An 18,014-nucleotide genomic window follows, 5' to 3' on the forward strand; every position below is an offset into this window, starting at 1 on the left:
ACCCGCTTGTCCCAACCCCTTCGTGGAAGGAAAGGAAAAGCGGAGAAGGAAAGGAGGTCAGAATTTCATTATTTAACTCCTCACTTCCATGATGCTGATGATAACTAATGCTGGAGGAGGATTTTCTTTAATTACTTATCGAAGTGAAAGGGACTCCAAGTTAACGGGAGCCTCTCTGACACAGCAGGCTCAGCAGCCCTGCAGGAGGTTACCCGGGGGCCTCCACAAGTTGCTCCTGGGGTTTGCTCAAGGCGGCAGGTGCAGGGAGAGAGAAGCGCTGTTGCCCGAGGAATTCTGCTGGAAGCAAGCAACCTCCAATGGGCCATTGCTGGCCAGGCTGCTGCAGGCCAATGGCTCGGTGGCTTTTAGGAGTGAGGCACAGAGTGACAGAGAATTTGCCGCCTGTCAAATGGACTTCCTGCCTCTCGAGCTCTTAAACCCAGTATTAATTAAGTGAAGGGCGGAGTAGGCTTACTGCTGAGGCTCTAAACTTCTTGGACCACAAACCCAAGCTCTCACCACAAGATGGATTTTAAAATGGTTTCTTGAGTTCAGTCCTAAAATACCCTGCAACGCTCCCTCCCCCTGTGGGCATTTGGGACCACGGCAATGGGTCCCATCACGACTGTGCCTGTCCCCACAAATGCGGTCATCACACATCCTCCGGGTCTGAAATATTCCTCCAGAGGTACTTATACATTCACTCAATCGTTCACCCGCTTCATTACGGGGTGGCAAGCGTCTTCCGATGCAGGTGCTGGGCGGGCTGGCATTCCCCTAATCTGTGGGTGCGGGGAGATTAGCCTCAGAATGCAAAAATTAACCCATGCCACCCTCATAAAATGTAAATACTACAGCTTCTGTCGTTCAATGATGCAGGAGAAGCATGGGCATGTTAAAGTGAGATGTTTCCCTTTTTCCACACTCCTTCAATGGTATTAAAAAGTCTGAAGCATGGGGCTTCCCTGGTGGCGCAGTGGTTGAGAGTCCGCCTGCCGATGCAGGGGACACGGGTTCGTGCCCCGGTCCAGGAGGCTCCCACATGCCGCGGAGCGTCTGGGCCCGTGAGCCATGGCCGCTAAGCCTGCGCGTCCGGAGCTTGTGCTCCGCAAGGGGAGAGGCCACGACAGCGAGAGGCCCTCGTACCGCAAAAAAAAAAAAAAAAAAAAAGCTGCAGTAGGTAGTAAGAAGAAAATGAGGCAAACATCCTTCCCCAGTGCATGCTGAGTTTTGGGGTGCGTTAGCCCCTGTTTACCCTCACGTCTCACGGAGGGGCTCACATGAATGTAACCATTGTGGAAACTGCTCAACCAAGAAATGACACTTAATGGTTCGAAATAGATCAAGGGTCCGTTTAACTGTAATACTAATAAAATGCTGGTTTTTCCCAGGCAGCTCACATGCCCTGTGGGATGGCCAGGGCACGGCCAAGCTCTGACCCGTGGGTCCTACATCCACCAGACATTCTGGTCTGAACACAAACAGACCCAGCCATGGGAAACACCCGGGACAAAGCAGGAGGTGCCTCTGGTGGTCCCTGAAATCCTTTTTTCCCAAGTGGAAATACTGAGACTCAGCTCTTGACCAAAATATACCTGTGACCCTACCTCCTGGAAACTTCAGTCCACCCAAGACCGCGGGTCCAGCCCTCTGGCAGTGGGGGGAAGGATGCGAGGCACAGGAAAACCATCTTGGCAATTGCCCGGACAATGCTTGTGCAAATGCCCTGCCACTTGCTTTAAAATAAAAATGCAGGGCTTCCCTGGTGGCGCAGTGGGTGAGAGTCCGCCTGCCGATGCAGGGGACACGGGTTCGCGCCCCGGTCCGGGAAGATCCCACATGCCGCGGAGCGGCTGAGCCCGTGAGCCATGGCCGCTAAGCCTGCGCGTCCGGAGCCTGTGCTCTGCAACAGGAGAGGCCACGACAGTGAGAGGCCCACGTACAGCAAAAGAAAAAAAACAAAAAAAAACGCAGTGTTCTCGGTTCCCATCTGCAGAGGAAGTGGGTCTGGAAGGCAAGTGGCTGCTGGCTCTTCTCAGGCCACACACCTGACCCTCCTCTGGTTCTTCTCCACCTGGGCCTGCTGACAGCGTGGATTCGCCTGGGAGCAGGCGGCAAGAGGAAGTCTGCTCCCCAGGGTCCCTCTGCAGCATCTGCCAGGGGCCACGCCGAGCAGGAGAGAAGGGCAGGTGGGCCAGGGGGCGCCGAGGAGAGAGAAGACTCCTGGGCCTCTGAAGCTGGCCATCAACAAACTTGCGTGTGTCGACAGCTTTACTGGACATAAACCGCTTTCATCTGCTTCCTACTGCCCACAGACCCTGTTAGAGTGGCCGTGACAGAGACCACGTGACCTGCAAAGCCCAGAGCAGCCGCCATTCAGACACAGTTCACAGACCCTCGTCCAGGAGACACCAGCCAGTCCCAATACAGAAATGGCACCAACACCAGCAGAGAGCTTGGAAGACCCGATGGCTACGCGTGTGGGGAGGGAGCCCTGCGTCCACGCCGGAGCCAGCCAAGGGACCCCGGCACCCACACGCAGGGTGGCTCACACTTCACCACTGGACACCGAGAATCCCTTCCCTCCTCATCTTGGCTGGTCCGGGGAGGTGCGTCTTCTGTCCCTACATTTTTTTTTTTTTCAATTGGAGCACAATTGCTTTACAATGTTGTGTTGGTTTCTGTTGCATTGGTTTCACTGTACAAGGAAGTGAATCGGCTACATGTATACATATATCCTCTCCCTCTTGGACCTGCCCCCCGATCCCACCCATTCGGGTCACCACAGAGCACCCAGTGAGCTCCCTGCACTATACAGCAGGTTCCCACTAGCTATCTGGTTTACACATGGTAATGTATGTATGTCAGTCCCAATCTCCCAGTTCATCCCAGCCCCACACACACGCTTTTAAACGTAAAATCTCATTCACTTTTCCACTCTGGCTCTGGGACAGATACATACCGTTTCTGGGACGGCTGCATTAAAGCTGAAAGTTTATCATCATAAAATTTCTTCATTGCAAATCTGTCGAGGGCTTGGTCAGCACTGGGGAAGCAGAGAGAGAGAGAGAGAGAGAGAGAGAGAGAGAGAGAGAGTGAGCACACGCTTTAACTCCATGGCCACCGCAGGAGGCCGGGTTGTGGGGAGTGACATGAGACAGGCCCCGAGGCTGTTCTGAGTGGCTGGCACTCACTAAGAGCTCCATTTTGCTACACCCCCTCCCCAGGGAAAATCCACTTTAGCCTCTCTTCTAGGGCCTCATCTCCCCCAGGAAGACGTTCAGGGCCAAGTGGAAGCCAGGCTTGCAAGGTCTGGAGTCCCCCCTGCAACAGCAGCACCCGATCCTAGGATGTGGCACTTTCTGTGCAGCATGTCCGGCAGGTGGGGGAGTCACCTGCCTGCCTTTTCTCACCTGTGGGCACAGGCCACTGTCCTATCTTAATAACCATCTAAAATAATAACGTTGTCTAAATAAGGGGCTGGGCTGGCAGGGGTGCACAAAAGCAAGGGTCACTTAAGAATTGAATATTTAACATACAGAGCACGTAAGTTTTTCAGAGTAAAAAGTATAGTTACATATTCACCTATACATTTTATTTTTTTATTTGTATTTTTTTTTTGATGTGGACCATTTTTTTAAAGTCTTTATTGAATCTGTTACAATATTGCTTCTGTTTTATGTTTTGGTTCTTTGGCTGTGAGGCACGTGGGATCTTAGCTCCCCGACCGGGGATCAAACCCACACCCCCCTGCACTGGATGGCGAAGTCTTAACCACTGGACCGCCAGGGAAGTCCCTCACCTATACATTGAAAAGTATTCCTTTTTCTGGAATTCACTCGTTTTATTAAATGCTGATAACGCATTTTGGTCAAGGTTTACGTTCAGCATTAATATTGTTATCAGCATTCATAATATTAGCAACAACTCCATCTTTATGAACTCTTATCTTTCTGGTGCTGGTACCAGAATGTTCTTCCTACTTTACTTTGTGACGTGAAGTGTCTGTTTTGATCTGGACACAGTTTGTGACAAAGGCCTTAAAAACGTCTGCTCGCTATGATTACTTCTGAGAACAGTATCTAAGGGGAAAATAGTAGAAATGATCGAAGATGTATCGAGGAGAATTTGTTATCACGGCATGCTTGAGCGTACAAGGTCATTAGACGGAAGCAACTGAAATTCTAAAGAAAACCTGCAAACGACCTGGATCGGCAGAATTGGTAAATGCTAAAATACATAATATTCTATTCATCTATTCATACTGTTAGTCCTACTAGTACCAGCAGCGTTAACAGCAGCTAATACCAGCACCGATGCTATTCCAACTGTCTTACGCGAAACGACACACTGAATTGTCACAAAACCCTGTGAGGCATAGCCATCATCCCCGCTTCCCAGGTGAGGACCCTGAGGCTTAGAGCCTTTCACGTGAGTTGCCTGACACGTGAAGCTGAGACACACTTCGATTATTCAGAAAAAGTGGTGCGTTTAGAGACAGTGTCATTGATAAGCTGTAAGTGACTAAAGCTTAGCCTCTGTGCTTTCCAAAGATGCCAGGACTGCCCATGGCGCATGGAACTCTGGTTCCACACAGAGCTGCGCTGTTGTGAGCAGGTGAAGTCTGCTCTCTGACCAAATGTCTTTGGCTCAGCAGAGGGATGTGACGTGACCAGGAATCTCAATTTGTCTGGCACGCACACAAGTACTTATTATCACCAAGAAAGGATCTCATTTTTGCTCTGGGGTTGGGTTTCCTGCCTGGCAAGCCATGGGCTCCCCAGTTTGTTTCCAGAGAAAACATTTGGAAAGTCAAATTTCACTCCTTAACGCTAGAAAGGAAAGGGTTTATCGGCTAATGTGAATAGGCTTATATTTCCTCAGAATGGAGCGGTTCATGCTTCACAAAGTGGCCATTGAACAGAGAGAGCCAACGCAGATGCAAAACCCATAAAGAATGATATTTCTGAACTGGGTCTCAGTGTGAGCGGAGACGTGTGCTCGGAAAGGGCATCTGGGTCCACCAGCACGGCCAGCGCCAGGAGGGCTGGCACGCGGCCGCTGCCTCACTCGCTGGCCTCGTGGTGCCTGTCGTCCCCAGTGGACGGGACCGGCCTCCTGCTGGCGGCACCCACACGCCCACGGCACACCTCCTGAGAACCGGGCCAGACCAGGCTTCCCGCTCACGGGCCATGAGATCATGAGCAAGCTGCCTAAGTCCACCAAGCCTCAGTTTCCTCATCTGTGAAGTGGGAGCAATGACTGCTCGCTCCTAGATTACCTGGGAGGATTGAGCAACAAAAAGGAAACGTGCGAAGTGCTTCCCAGAGGCCCACTGCATACAAACATGGCAGCCATGCATGCAAACCATGGCGGCCGTGGCCACGGCCATGTACAGAATTTGAGGCATCCAGTGAGACAGCACTGCTCTTCTTTACTCACGGTAATGTTTGTCCCTGTTGTTCTTGTCAGAGAACGACAGTGCACTCACTTTATCTTTGACGCCTCCATGAAGTCTTCAGTGTGAATCACTGCACACCTACGACAGTGTCTTTCTCACAAGTGCAAACCCTTAGCTGCAGCTGAGCTTCTAGGCACCAGGGACACGAGCCTCGGCCTCCAGGTCAGCTCCCAGGCTGACCGCCCCCCGCCCACCCAGCCTCAGAGCGTCCCGATGCCCACGGCGGTGAGGACGCTCCCCTCTTACCTGGCCGAGACATTGGTGAAGTGCATGTAAGATGATATGACCACGCCGATGCGTCCCTTTCCGCCCTGCAGGAGACAAGAGAGGTCATTAGAACAGGAAAGCACTCGTTCATGCACAGGATGGCAAAGAGCCTGCCTCGGAGGGGAAGCCAGCGTTACCCCCCTCTGGTCCCTGTTCTGGGGGACGGCAGCACCCAACTCAGCAGAGAACACAAATATGGGGTGCTGATGGCGGGAGCAGGTGCTATCCGGGACATCCGAGGACACCCCCGAGGGCAGGTCTGCACAGAGGCGGCCAGTCAGTTCCTCATTTCCCAGTGAGGCTGGAAAAAACCGTGTTGGGCAGAAGCCATTAGCGTGACTTAATCACCCAGGTGAGAGAGACCCGAACGCCCCACGCACAGGCTGAGAGGGCTTTGAGGGCTGCACACAGAGCCCTGAGACGTCCAGAGTAGCAGGACAGCAGATCCCAGGGTGCTGCCAGCATCACTGTCCCCACCTACCCAGCCCTGCCCTGTCACACACAGGGGACCCCCATCCGAGGCAGCGTCATGGAAAACGCATCACTCGATCCGTAACCACAGACATGCACAGCCCGGACAAGGCAGCCCGGCAGGGCCTCGGACCAACACTGCCAACAGGAGAAGGTGCCTGGAAGCACCGCAGCTCCGTGACCTCGACCACCACCTCGACCAGGCCACCTCGACCAGAACCGTGGACTGCCACCTTCTGAAACACACTGCCATGACCCAGAACGGCGACCAGCAAACCGCAGCCCACCAGCCCACTTCTGCCCACCACTTGTGTCCCTACGAGTTAAGGGCCACCTTAACATGTTTAAACAGTTGAAGAAAAATCAAAAGAATAGTATTCCAATGACACATGAAAATCATACGAAGTCCAAATGTCAGTGTTCATAAATAAGGTTTGATTGGGACCCAGCACGCCTGTTCGTTCAGGAGCTATTTCCACATGGCAGCGGCAGGTGGAAGGAGGTAGACTGTGGTGCCCCAAAGCCTTGAAAGTCCTGTCTGGGTCTTTCAAGAAGAGGCAGCAACCCCTGATCTAGAGTCCCATGAGCCACCATGGCTGTGACAACAACGTGCAGATCGTACGTCTATTCTTGAAAGGGAACGATGGAGGAAATTCAGGTCCAAATCTGGCATGTGACCGTCACCCAGGAGCGATCTCCTCTCTGTCTCATCAAGGGCATGCCTTACAGAAACTCAGTGCAGACACACACTCAGTCCTTCACTGCTGAACCCTGGCACCTGCAGTTGTCACTGCGCAGCTACTGGTATGTTTCTTGTATAAATTCACCTGCAAGTCAGGCACGCGGGGCGGCTTCACTGCCCCCATCTCCAGTGCTTTTCGTTACGTGTGCACAGGAAGTCTTCGAGCGCAAACAACGTTCTTTAGGACCAGAACAGCTTTTGTCTGCTCTTAACAAAAATCAGAATCGCTGACTACACAAGTCCCAGCGAGTATCCTCCGCCAACAACTCAAGACTAACCCGTGTGGAGGTGGGTGAAACTGTCCGGAAGAACCGCAGGCATTATCTACTCCAAACTAGTGTGAGGGGGGACTTGGGAACAAACACCACCCTTTGTATCCTGCAGGGAGACAGGGGTCTCACAGTCTGGCCTTAGTCTGCCCTCCCCAGGCCAAGACGGTATTCCTGGCACTCCTGGCAGTAAGAGCACATTCTGCAGGGCTGGCAGGTTTTGGGGAAAGTCAGCAATCTCACCCCCCGCAGCAACTATGATGAACTTCCCTTAATGTCAACATCTGTAAGTTCAAATCACCAGAGGGCTTCTCTCTCATGGCATGTTTTCTAGCTCATCTTGGAAAGGGTTCATAGGTCACCAGAATTAGGGCAAGAGATGAGCAAACTGTTCCCCAAAAGTTTGAACATGTTCCAGTTTAATCCCACCAACAAGACATTTCCCAAGAGGCAAGCGTAGTTTAGAAGAGGGACACGTTTTAGAGAACTCTGATGAGCTAAGTTCATCACTTGTGGCCCGGATGTTGTAAATAATATTATAATTTGTTCCATTAAAAAAGTGAGCTGAAATGGAATGCATGGTGAAGGGGGTGCGTCTCAAGGCCCAGGGACCAGAATCCTCTGGAGACACAGACGGCAGCAGGTCTGGGTGCACCGGGCGGGCATTTCTCCCCAGGGTCAGGCACTGCGGCTGCTCCGGGTGGGTTAGGGGCCACTGCCTCACAGGCCTGTGAAGGGATCTTAGGCAACAATGGCCCCTCAGTATTATCCTCACTGTGTCAAAATCACCAAGCCAAGCCCAGTGAAAAATACAGACGTTTTTTAATTGACAAGAATTTTTTTTTTTTTTAAAGTCTCTTTCTTTAAGTTTTCACCAAAACATAAATGTGGAGAGAAGCTCCTCCATATAACACAGTCCTTGAATAAAAGCTCTGGTTAACTTAATGTAGTAAGAGAACTAATGGGACTCCCTGGCTGTCTGAGGGAGAATGTAATCAAGTTAGATGTCAGAAGAAGGAAGAAAAGCAGAGAGCAGCAAACGCACTGTGTGTACCCAGCGGCTTTTCCTCCGGGCCGAGTGACCCTCAAATGCCCCAAGTGTGGGAGCTCTGAACATGGTCGGCCCTGTCTACCCTCCTCATTCTACAGGCAGATCTCAGTGCCCTTGCAGGAAACTCACACAGCAAGTCTGATCCTTCGAAGGGAAGGTTCTCTTACACTAAGCTCCCTAACGCAAAGGGTTTTTGTGCAGCTTTTGAGTGTGAAAAGTCTGAAGGAAGAAACACTTTAAGGTGGAAATGTCTATTTTTTCGAGACGTCCTGATGGTCATAAGAATTTGGTGTAAAATATACAGGGCAGGGAGCAGCCCCCTTCTTCTGGGAAGGAGACCCAGCCACTGCACTCCCCGCCCCCGCTTCTCAAAGCATTCCTCCCACACGCTGCATGAGCTCCAGGTGTCTGGGCAAACGGATCAGATCTGAGGAATCCAGGGTAGTGCAGGAAAAGGCTACGGACAATCCAAGGCAGTTGGGAAACTGGAGAAGTAAGAGGAGAGGTAGGTTCCAGAAGATGGGAGGGCGGTAGGAGGAGGGAGGGGTGCAAAGCAGGTCAGCGCAGCCGGGACGATGCGCTGCTGCGCTCACAGCCAGCCCCGGGCACCCTGCAAGGGTAGACATGTCACGTCCCCTTCGGGCTGACCTGCTTGGAAAGGACCACAAGCCAGCTGCAGCGGCATCGTGCCCACAATGCCAAGCCAGTCGACTGGCATACCTCAGGCGGCACAGAGCCCAATGCCGTGCACCTTAAGAGCCCCCTTCACTTTTTCAAAAGCGCTTCCCATGCAAAACAAAAATGCATGAAAATGAAAGGATTCCCTCCCAGGGGTCTCTAACCTTAGCTTCACCATGTGCAGCTATGCATTCAGGGACCTCCATCCTATACATTCTGAAGCCACACTCTGGGAGACTGGATGACTCTTCCCCCCCCGCCGCCCCGACCCTTAGAATAAGTATGAAAACCTAACCACAAACCCCTAAAGAAGCTGGAAGTTAGAGCGAAAAGGTGGGCCCCCTGGGCCCCCGAGCGGGCGCTCACCCTGCAGTGAATGACGACCACGTGCTGGGGGTCGCTGTTCAGCCAGGCCTCCTGCGCCTTGCAGATGGTACACACCTTATCCAGGGGCGGCGCGTGCAGCTCTGGCCAGCCCACGTCCAGAATCTGCGGGGAGAGAGAGGAGGGTTCCTGGTGTCCATCTCCAGAAGCCCTACGAAGCCACCTCATGACGTTTTTTTTAATTTACCAAAATATTTCATTTTAGAGTAAAGAACAAGGCTGCATGCTCCTTTTCTAAAACTCAGTGGGAATTATGCCTCCTTTACTGGAAAGAAAAATATGAAGGATTATGTTTTCCCCAGGAGACATCTACTCCCGGGTCTTATCTGCTTTTCTGCAGCTGGAATGACAATTCTAGAAAGGGCTTTCGGGAGCCGCTAATGGTGCGTGGCTCATGGGGAAAGAGGCCCAGGTCTGGCAAGATGTGAAACAGGAGTTCTCCGCAGGGGCTGCCAAAATTCCTCCCTTCAGACTAAAATCGCAGTTTGGGAAAACGCTGAGAGCCATTCCTCCACACAAAGGGCAGATAACTCCTCAGAGGGAGATGCCTATCACACGTGACACTCCCCAGAGGAGAGGAATGTGCCCAGGAGGGAGGGAGGAAGGCCTCCAAACCTCGGTTACAATTCAGGAACAAAGAAAGTCATCATCACGAGATAAGGAACCTGGCAGGTCTGTGGGTAAAACACGGCATCTCTGAGCCACCTGACACGTTCCCAGCTCTAAAGCTGAGGGCCACGCAGTGCTGTTATTTTTGCTTTCCGTTTACTTTTTTAAGAGGGGAGGGGAAGGCAGAGCTCTGTCTTATTATAAAAGCAATAGAAATTGTGTAAAATGATGGAAAAATTCAGAAAACCGCTGGAAGCAGGGAAAGGCCTACACCCCTTCCACCACTCAGAGCAAAAGCCTGTTCTGGTGAAACCCTTACACTCTTTTTCTATGTACAGTTAGCAAATACATAAATTCTATACTCTGCCCTTGTTAACGAGCATTAACACAGGCAATTCCCCATGTTACTATTTTTTTATCCTAATGGCTGCAAAATGTTCCAACATATGGAATACGGTATGCGTACATATACCATATATACCATAACTTATGCTTATGCAATCTTAAAAATTTCCCCCTAAATCTTTGCTGTTAAAAAGAGTAAGGGACGGAGAGGGAGTGCATGGATGTAGGGAGGTGGCAGGAAGATCTTTGAGGTGAAAATGTTCTGGATTTGATCGCAGTGGTGGTGACAGAAATCTACATATTTGAGATGGTACAGAACCACACACACACACACACACACACACACAGCTGTTGCTCGTAAACCCGGCGGAAGTTGCATGCAATCTGTGGATGGTACCAATATCAACTTCCTGGCATTAATATTTTACTATAAGTTATGCAAGACAGTACCACTGGGGAAGACTGGGCCGGGGGTACGTGGGATCTCCCTGTATTCTTTTTGCATTTTCCTGTGAAGTTATAACTATTTCAAACTAAAAAGTGTTAATAACAAAAAATAAGCCATGGATATGAACAGTTCCTAATACCCCTCACTAAGTCATATTCCACAAAGACTTGCTACAAACCCTTTTTGCACAAGCAGGATAAGCATCGTGGACCTTTAACAAAACTCAGAATATAAAGGGCTAAGATCCATACCTTTGGGTTAAGCTTTGTAAGGTCATATCTCTTTTCCGAAAGGTTTAACACCTACAAAGGGGAAATAAGAAGCTATTAGACTAAACATGGTCCTCAGAGATCAAAGAGGATACAGTTGCATTCTCACACGCTACTCGCTTTCTAGATGTAGAGGATTATAAAAGATTGAAATGTACAGATATGTAATTGTCACAGAATGAAAAGCAAACAAAATAAACAAAGAATGACAGATCCTACGGAACTGGACTTGGCCCCCAGAAAGCATGGGCTTCGTCAGAGGAAGGACGTGTGGGAAGGAGGGCACCTGGTCCTCAGGGAGCCCAGGCCCTGACACTCCGAGGCAGCCCAGAGACCCGCGCGCTCACGGAGAAGCAGAGCTGCCTGCGAAACCTGACCACACCTCAAGGAAAGGAACAAATGAGGACAACATTGGAGCAGAAGGGGCTCCCCAGCCTTCTCTCTCCGGAGATGGACACTGCGGAGAGCTGAGAGGAGGGGTGCTCCTGGGGTGAGGGCCCGTGGTCCCTCTACCCCAGAACAAGCTGTCTCCTACACCTGTGGACCGTGGGCCCCGTTAGAACCTTCCTTCTTCAGAGGGCCGATGCCTGTGGCCTGACAAGACAGCTGTGGGCAGGGAGGAGTTCTGTCCCCACGAGCACCTGTCAGGGCACACAATTCAGACGTGCACGGGGGAGGAGATGCACTCACCCCGGGTTCTGAACTCAGAAGCCATGGAAGACACACAGGTGTGTCTTTCTTCAGATTGTTCAAAAAGGTCCCTGTCCCCAAACAAGGTGAGCACCCGGCAGCCTCGCCATTGTGCAAGGGGGCCTCTGGCCAGCGTGGAGGGAAGAACTGCCCCAGCTCCCGGGGCTCAGGCCCCAGGCCTTCGCGGGCTCAGTGAACAGCGCGCGGGGCAGGAAGGACGAGGCGTGGAGGGGACCCCCCATCCTGGGCCAGGTGTCAGGACGAGGACACCATTCCTGCAGGGCAGGCGGCTCTGGGAGCGAGGACGGGCTGGGGTGATCTCAGGGGCTGGACCCCGCCTTCCCTGCCTGTCACCAGGCCATGCTGAGGACGGGCGGGCGTCAGGGGGAAAGGCCACTGGGCCACGCAGGGGCTGCTGGAAGCCACCCGGAGGTCACCTCACCCTGCTCTGCTTCCAGGACCACCCGCCCAGCCCTTCCAGGAGGCCGATAAGGATGGCAATAACTACCCTGTCGTTTAAAGAGGTCTTACAGGCGGGTCTGGAGAGGTGCGAGAAGCTGTCATTTAACTCAAAGAGCGGAAGACGGAGCCGCAGGGCCCTGCTGCAGGACCGGCACTGGCACGGAGGGAACACGCAAGAGCAAGGGGCGAAGGAGGCCGTCCAGGAAGACTCTGCTCTTCCGCGGTCTTCCTCAACTGGGGGCTCCATCCGACAGCCTCACGTGTGTTTGAAGTGGGGCCGGGACAGACGCCGGCTCCTGGATGCCCACCCTCCGTCCCCCGATTCCCTTCAGCAGGAGGGAAGGAACGGGGCTTTGGAGATGGGGACGCCAAGCCCAGCAGCCGGGGCAGAAGCCGGCGGCCCTCGGGGCGCAAGTGCGGAGCCCAGACGCCCCAGACCACCGCGGGCCGTGCGCGGCAGCCAGTGCGGCCTCTGTGCGGTGCGTCCCCCTCCCCGGCACCTCTCCCCATCCACCAGGCCCCCAAGGGCGCTGAGCTACGCAGGGATCGAGACGCCTTCCTGCCCACAAGCTCCTCAGTCCACGCATGTGGGCGCCTTCGCCAAGTTTCAGCCAACTCAGTGTCCCCCAACGTCCCCACCCTTGGGGTCCCCTCAACCGTCCTCACGCTCTGCGTCCCCGCTCACCAGGTAGTTGTCCCCATGCTTGGACCGCAGCATGCGCGTCACCTCCTGCAGGCTGTGCAGGTACGACTCCTCGGAGCAGCCCGCGGGGAAGGACACGGCAATAATGCGCTCGGTGATGTAGGTGAGGTCCAGCTCGCGGCCGTCCTCCATGGCGGGGCTCAGCCCTGCAGGCCTGGGAGACACGCGGCAGGCTGTCAGGGGAGGGGCCGAGTGCCAGGACAGCAGAAGTCGAGGGACCTTCGCTCACTGTTCGCACCTGGACCTGATTACAGGCATCTGGGAATTTACTGTGCCCCATCCCAGGAGGGCACACATCTCAACTTCCTTAACGGTCATGACTGGGGCACTATAAGCTACGAGCAGGGAATACACAGAGGAAGAGAGGCTCGTGGCAGAGCAGCAGGCCTGATGGAGAACCTGCAGAGGGAGGGCCTCAGTGGGCGGACGCAGCTCAGAGAGCCTGGACCTTGGAGGGAGGAGCCTTCCTTGCTCTGGGTATCACGGCAGGAGTAGGCAGCAGGGGAGAAGCTCATGGCAGAGCAGAGGCCAAGACTGGGAGACACCAGCAAGTGACTCGTCACGTCGATATGTAGCATCCTGCGGCAGGTGCGGAGGGCCCGCGGGCCCAGGCAGGAGGCTGGCCTACCCTGCAGGGGGGATGAGCTGGGAGGGAATCTCAGCAGCTGGGAGGCAAGCGCTAGCGTCTCTGAGAAGGGCTGTGCGCAGGCTCTGCTGAGACCGCGCGTGGGTTAACCCGGGGCGTGCAGACAAGGGCAGGCATCAGGTATGGGAGGATGGGGCCTGGAGGAGGGTAAAAACGCCAAGCAATGAAGCCAGCAGAGGGGAGGGCTGCTGGTGTGGGGAGAGCCCGGAGCCCGGTGAGCCCGGGCTAATGCTTCCTGCACACAGCATCCAGGCTCTGCTTCACTCATCACTACGACGGGGCTCTGGGGACCACGGGCCCCAGAGCCCCTCCCAGGAGAGGGCCCTAGGACTGCGGGTGGTGTCAGGGACGGAAGGTAAAACAACCAGCGGAGGGGTGCCGGGGTCAACTCCAAGACAGTGACAGCCCACAGTGAAACTACAGAAGGGTGCAGGACAGTCACGGGAGAGCGATTTTCGTCCATCAAATTCCCCACCACCAGCTTTAGGGGTTTGTACTTGTTGTTCGTTTACTACTCTTGTTACATGGGTTTCTCGCCTAATTCTGAAAAAATTTTAAAAATACACCAAATGGTTTTAACAAACTTCCAGGCACCCAGTCATCCAACTTCAAAACTGACACAGAGCCAACCTTTTTCCATCCACACTCCCTGCTACCTCCTCCATCACTTTGATGGCATTGAAGAAATCCCAGATATTATATGTCATTTCACTTATAAATATTTTTGCATTTATGTCTAAAAGACAAACATATTTTTAGAAATATCTACGATGCCATGATCACGCCTGAAAGAAACAATATTTTTAAATACCCATTATCATAAATGTATTTTTTTAATTGGTTTATTCGAATTCAAACAATCACCGAGATTTTTCTTCTCTACCTTATGCATCAGACATGCATGTAAAAGAGTTTTGTTTACTTTAAAAAATCAAATCACATTTTTTGACACTGGTGTTAAAAATTAAAGAGCTCATCCCCAATGTTACGTTTCACAATCCAATCACAGCTACACAATTATTTATTGAATGTTTCCACAACCAGCGTTTCTAATGCTGGGAGATTACAGCCAGAAAGAGACACAAACATGATATTTATCACCTTTGGGCATTTATCTTTAAAAATGAAAACGACATTAAGCTCACTACAGAATAAAATAACACTGTGCCCAGGCTTCCTCCGTGAGATCTGACCCAAGGCCAGAGGCACACGAAGGAGTTTCGGTGATGGCCACTCACCTGGATGGTTTGTCACAGCACAGAGAAGCAGGTGGTGAGGATGCCCCCGGAGTCTGCAAATGACAAAACAAGCGTCATTCTCAAGTCCCCTGTCCTGCCAGCCCGCACATCGCAAACCTCACCGAGAAGGAGGGATGGGAGCCCGATCCTCTGTTTAATCATAGATGGTTCAGACCCTGAACTACTGGCTCCTCTTATCACCCGGGAGGGTCCACGGCTTAACAGGTCATCTCGGCCCTAAGACTCCAGATCCCAAGTGACACAATTCCATCAGCCAACAGCAGGACGGCTTCCCACGTGGGACAGCACAACAGTCCCCCGTCGGGCGTCGGGGCAAGGTAAGCGGTCCCAGCACATGTAAACGCTTGTCCTGCGTGTCCTGGTATACAGGAGGCGCTCAGTCAACATCGGCCATTATTACTATCATTATTGTTAATATTGATATCTACTTGAAAGAACCAGTTAATGACTTTGAGAGAATTCTCAATTTTTTCCACTCTTTTTTGTAAAAAAGCTTATCCAACAGGGAAAAAAAAAAACTCAGGTTATAATTACTTTACAGTTTACATAACCCTTCCCTGTGTGTGTGTGTGTGTGTGCGCGCGCACGCGTTGTAAGGGTTATGTTATACTCTAAGGCTATATATACACTCTTTCAGGAGATGCATCCAGCAACTTTGTGAGGAGGAATTATCCCCACGTTTCAGAAGTGGGGAAACCAACGCTCCGAGAGGTGTGAGATCTTGTCGAAGGTGGCAGAGGGGGAGGAGAGCCCAGACGTCCCCGTCTCATCTCCCCGAATGCCTTCCTCTCAGGAGGCTCCTTCCTCTACTGCCTTCTGTGAGCTCCTCCCTGCCCGCTGCGTCAAATGTATTTTTTAAGTATTGGGGAAATGTAAACTGATTCAGCATTTCAGAAAACAGCTTGTCCGTAAATATAAAATGCCCTTAAAAGGTCTGAAGCATGTGACTTAGCAATGTGAGGAATGACGCTGAGGAAATTAATGGAAAAGTCCGTGAGTCTCTATGGACGGGGCGCTCACTGTGCTGTGATGTGTGTAACAGCAAAAAATAGACAACAGCCTAAGAGGTCAACCACGGCGCCTCAGCTACATCAGATAAACCATGCCACCCTGCAGATGGCGACACATGTGTGAGCCTGGAGAGAGGCCGTGACCTGTGACGGCAACAGCGCTGATGACCCCAGACGGCCACATGGCCGCTCACCGGTGCAGAGTATGATTCACACACAGACCCACTCACTCCTATACACGCACCCCTGGCAATGTGTGGCCAGAGTGCAGGCTGACGGGGCAGAAGTTTGCTTCTGGAATGTCCCGTTACACTTTTTCTTCTATGTGCATTTTTTTCCTTTTCTGCTTAGAACATAGCTCACTTCTGTAACTTGAGAAAGTGTAATGCCTCCAGGGTCGGCTCAGATGAAGTTCCAGCTCCTGGTGTGGCATTCAGGCCTCACGGCCACAGTCACAGAACTCAGACGCCCTCCTGGAAGGCAAACAGGGAGGAAGCCGCCAACCTGGGGGTGAGTACGCAAAGCTGACTGGAGACCGCTGCTCCCTACTACCAACCAGCACAGAGGGATTGATTCTGTCTTCCGATACTTACAAACCTCTGCGTTTTCACTCTGCAAACTGGTCTGTGCAAACACACGTGACAAAGCAAAGCAGGAGAGAAGACAATACCCTGTGGGGAGGGAAGGCCACGGGGGCCCTGCGGACCAGCCCCACCTGCTGACGTCCAAGCACGGATGTGACCAGGCCAGGCTGCTCGCCGCCAGGCTGCCCCCTCCTCGCTGCTTAGCCGGAGAGGGAACGTCCCTTGTCATTTCTGACACACGGAAGCTGGGTTTCAAGGGGGCCACAGAGACTCCTCCAAAAGCCCCATCCTTCCATACTCTCTCCTGGTTTGACCTGAAGGTCGGTCCAAGAGAACCGTTTTAGTTTTGCTCTGTAATTCCCCCAGAATTAGCACAGGAGCGCGAGATACTTCCTGCTCTAGAAGGCAGAGAGCTGGGCAGCTTCCGGGCCTTGGGAAACACCAGGCCCCAAGAGGGCAGTGAGGGTGGGCCTGGAGGGGTAGCACCCACACTCCCCGCAGCAGCCTCAAGGCTCAGCAGCTTCACAGAGGGTCCGAAACAGCCCAAACCCACAGCAAGTCCTGAGCTCCACCACCCTTTGCATGATGGATGTCAGCTAGATAGACGATAAATACACAGCTAGATGGTAGATAGTCAGACAAATAGATTGGATAGGTGATAGATACATGATAGGGTTAGGTAGATAGATAGATGATAGAAACATACACACACACATACACGCATGAAAGATAATTAAACAAATACATACATACGTACAAGCAATACAATCAGAAGGCCAGGCCTCGGCCTACCCTCCCAGCATTTCTCAGTTCCACCTGCAGCCTGAGCTGTGTCCTTTGCCAACTTACACTGAAGTAACACACACCCATTTAGGATAAGCTGACACCATCCGTAAGCGTAAGTTTGTCAATAAAGAACGAACTCCTTGAAGGCAGGCCCTCTATGCCTTCCAGTACCTGCCCCCATCACCTAACTGGACGACAGGGGCTGGGACTGCCACATACATACCGACTGTGCACCCCAGCCTGCCGGTGAGGCTCCTGGCCACTCCTTAGGTGAGAAGCCTAGCGTGGAGGTGGGCTGAGGGACATCACATGAAGGCGATGCCACTCAGGGGGGTGTGGCCAGTGCCAAGGCCCTGCGGTGGGACTGTCTGCATCTCAGGGACCAGCAAGGGAACCAGTGAGGCCAGAACAGGTACACGGGAGGGGAAGAGTGAGGAGGGGATCTCTAGGATGAAAAAGGGAGGCCCTCCAGCAAGTCAGGGCCCCCAAGAGGCTGGAGAGAAAGTCCCTGCCTCCTTTCCTCGCCGTGCTGCCCCTGCACCCCACAGCAGCCAGCCGTGCCTGGGGCGACAGGGCCTGGGTCCATCGACCACGCAGCCCCCCGGGCTTCACTATGGGAGGCAGCAGTGTTCCACCGGCACTGTCCTGTAAGAGGCCACAGGTGACTGAGGTCAGGAAGCAGACTCGTGGCCGGCCACCTGTTTCCCAGCAGGAACCCCAGGACGGAGATGTGATTCTCCTCACTTCACGGTTTGGGAAAAAGCACTCAGAAGTACCATTAGGTGTCTAGAATATCACAGTGAAGATGCAGTAGCAACTTCTGACACCGAAATTCTGGACTCTTTCGATCCCCCGGCCCCCGATGGTCCACAGCCCACCC

At 52.7% G+C, this 18,014-nt stretch overlaps 1 protein-coding gene across 4 annotated transcripts in view; it reads right to left on the bottom strand.

The window, feature by feature from the left end:
- TNS3 (tensin 3) overlaps positions 1–18,014 on the bottom strand; it is a 332,998-nt gene that overhangs the window by 114,483 nt on the left and 200,501 nt on the right. For all 4 annotated transcript variants that reach the window (XM_060304905.1, XM_030871279.2, XM_030871276.2 and 1 more), the window contains exons 5-10: positions 14,734–14,786; positions 12,832–13,003; positions 10,977–11,027; positions 9,306–9,428; positions 5,708–5,772; positions 2,963–3,046 (exon numbers count right to left, since the gene is read on the bottom strand). In XM_060304905.1, coding sequence (XP_060160888.1) covers positions 2,963–3,046; positions 5,708–5,772; positions 9,306–9,428; positions 10,977–11,027; positions 12,832–12,981 — 473 coding nt within the window. In that variant the 5' untranslated portion in view covers positions 12,982–13,003; positions 14,734–14,786. The remainder of the gene's footprint in view (positions 1–2,962; positions 3,047–5,707; positions 5,773–9,305; positions 9,429–10,976; positions 11,028–12,831; positions 13,004–14,733; positions 14,787–18,014) is intronic.

The sequence above is a fragment of the Globicephala melas genome, chromosome 9, assembly GCF_963455315.2.
Source record: "Globicephala melas chromosome 9, mGloMel1.2, whole genome shotgun sequence".
NCBI classification, from domain to species: domain Eukaryota; kingdom Metazoa; phylum Chordata; class Mammalia; order Artiodactyla; family Delphinidae; genus Globicephala; species Globicephala melas.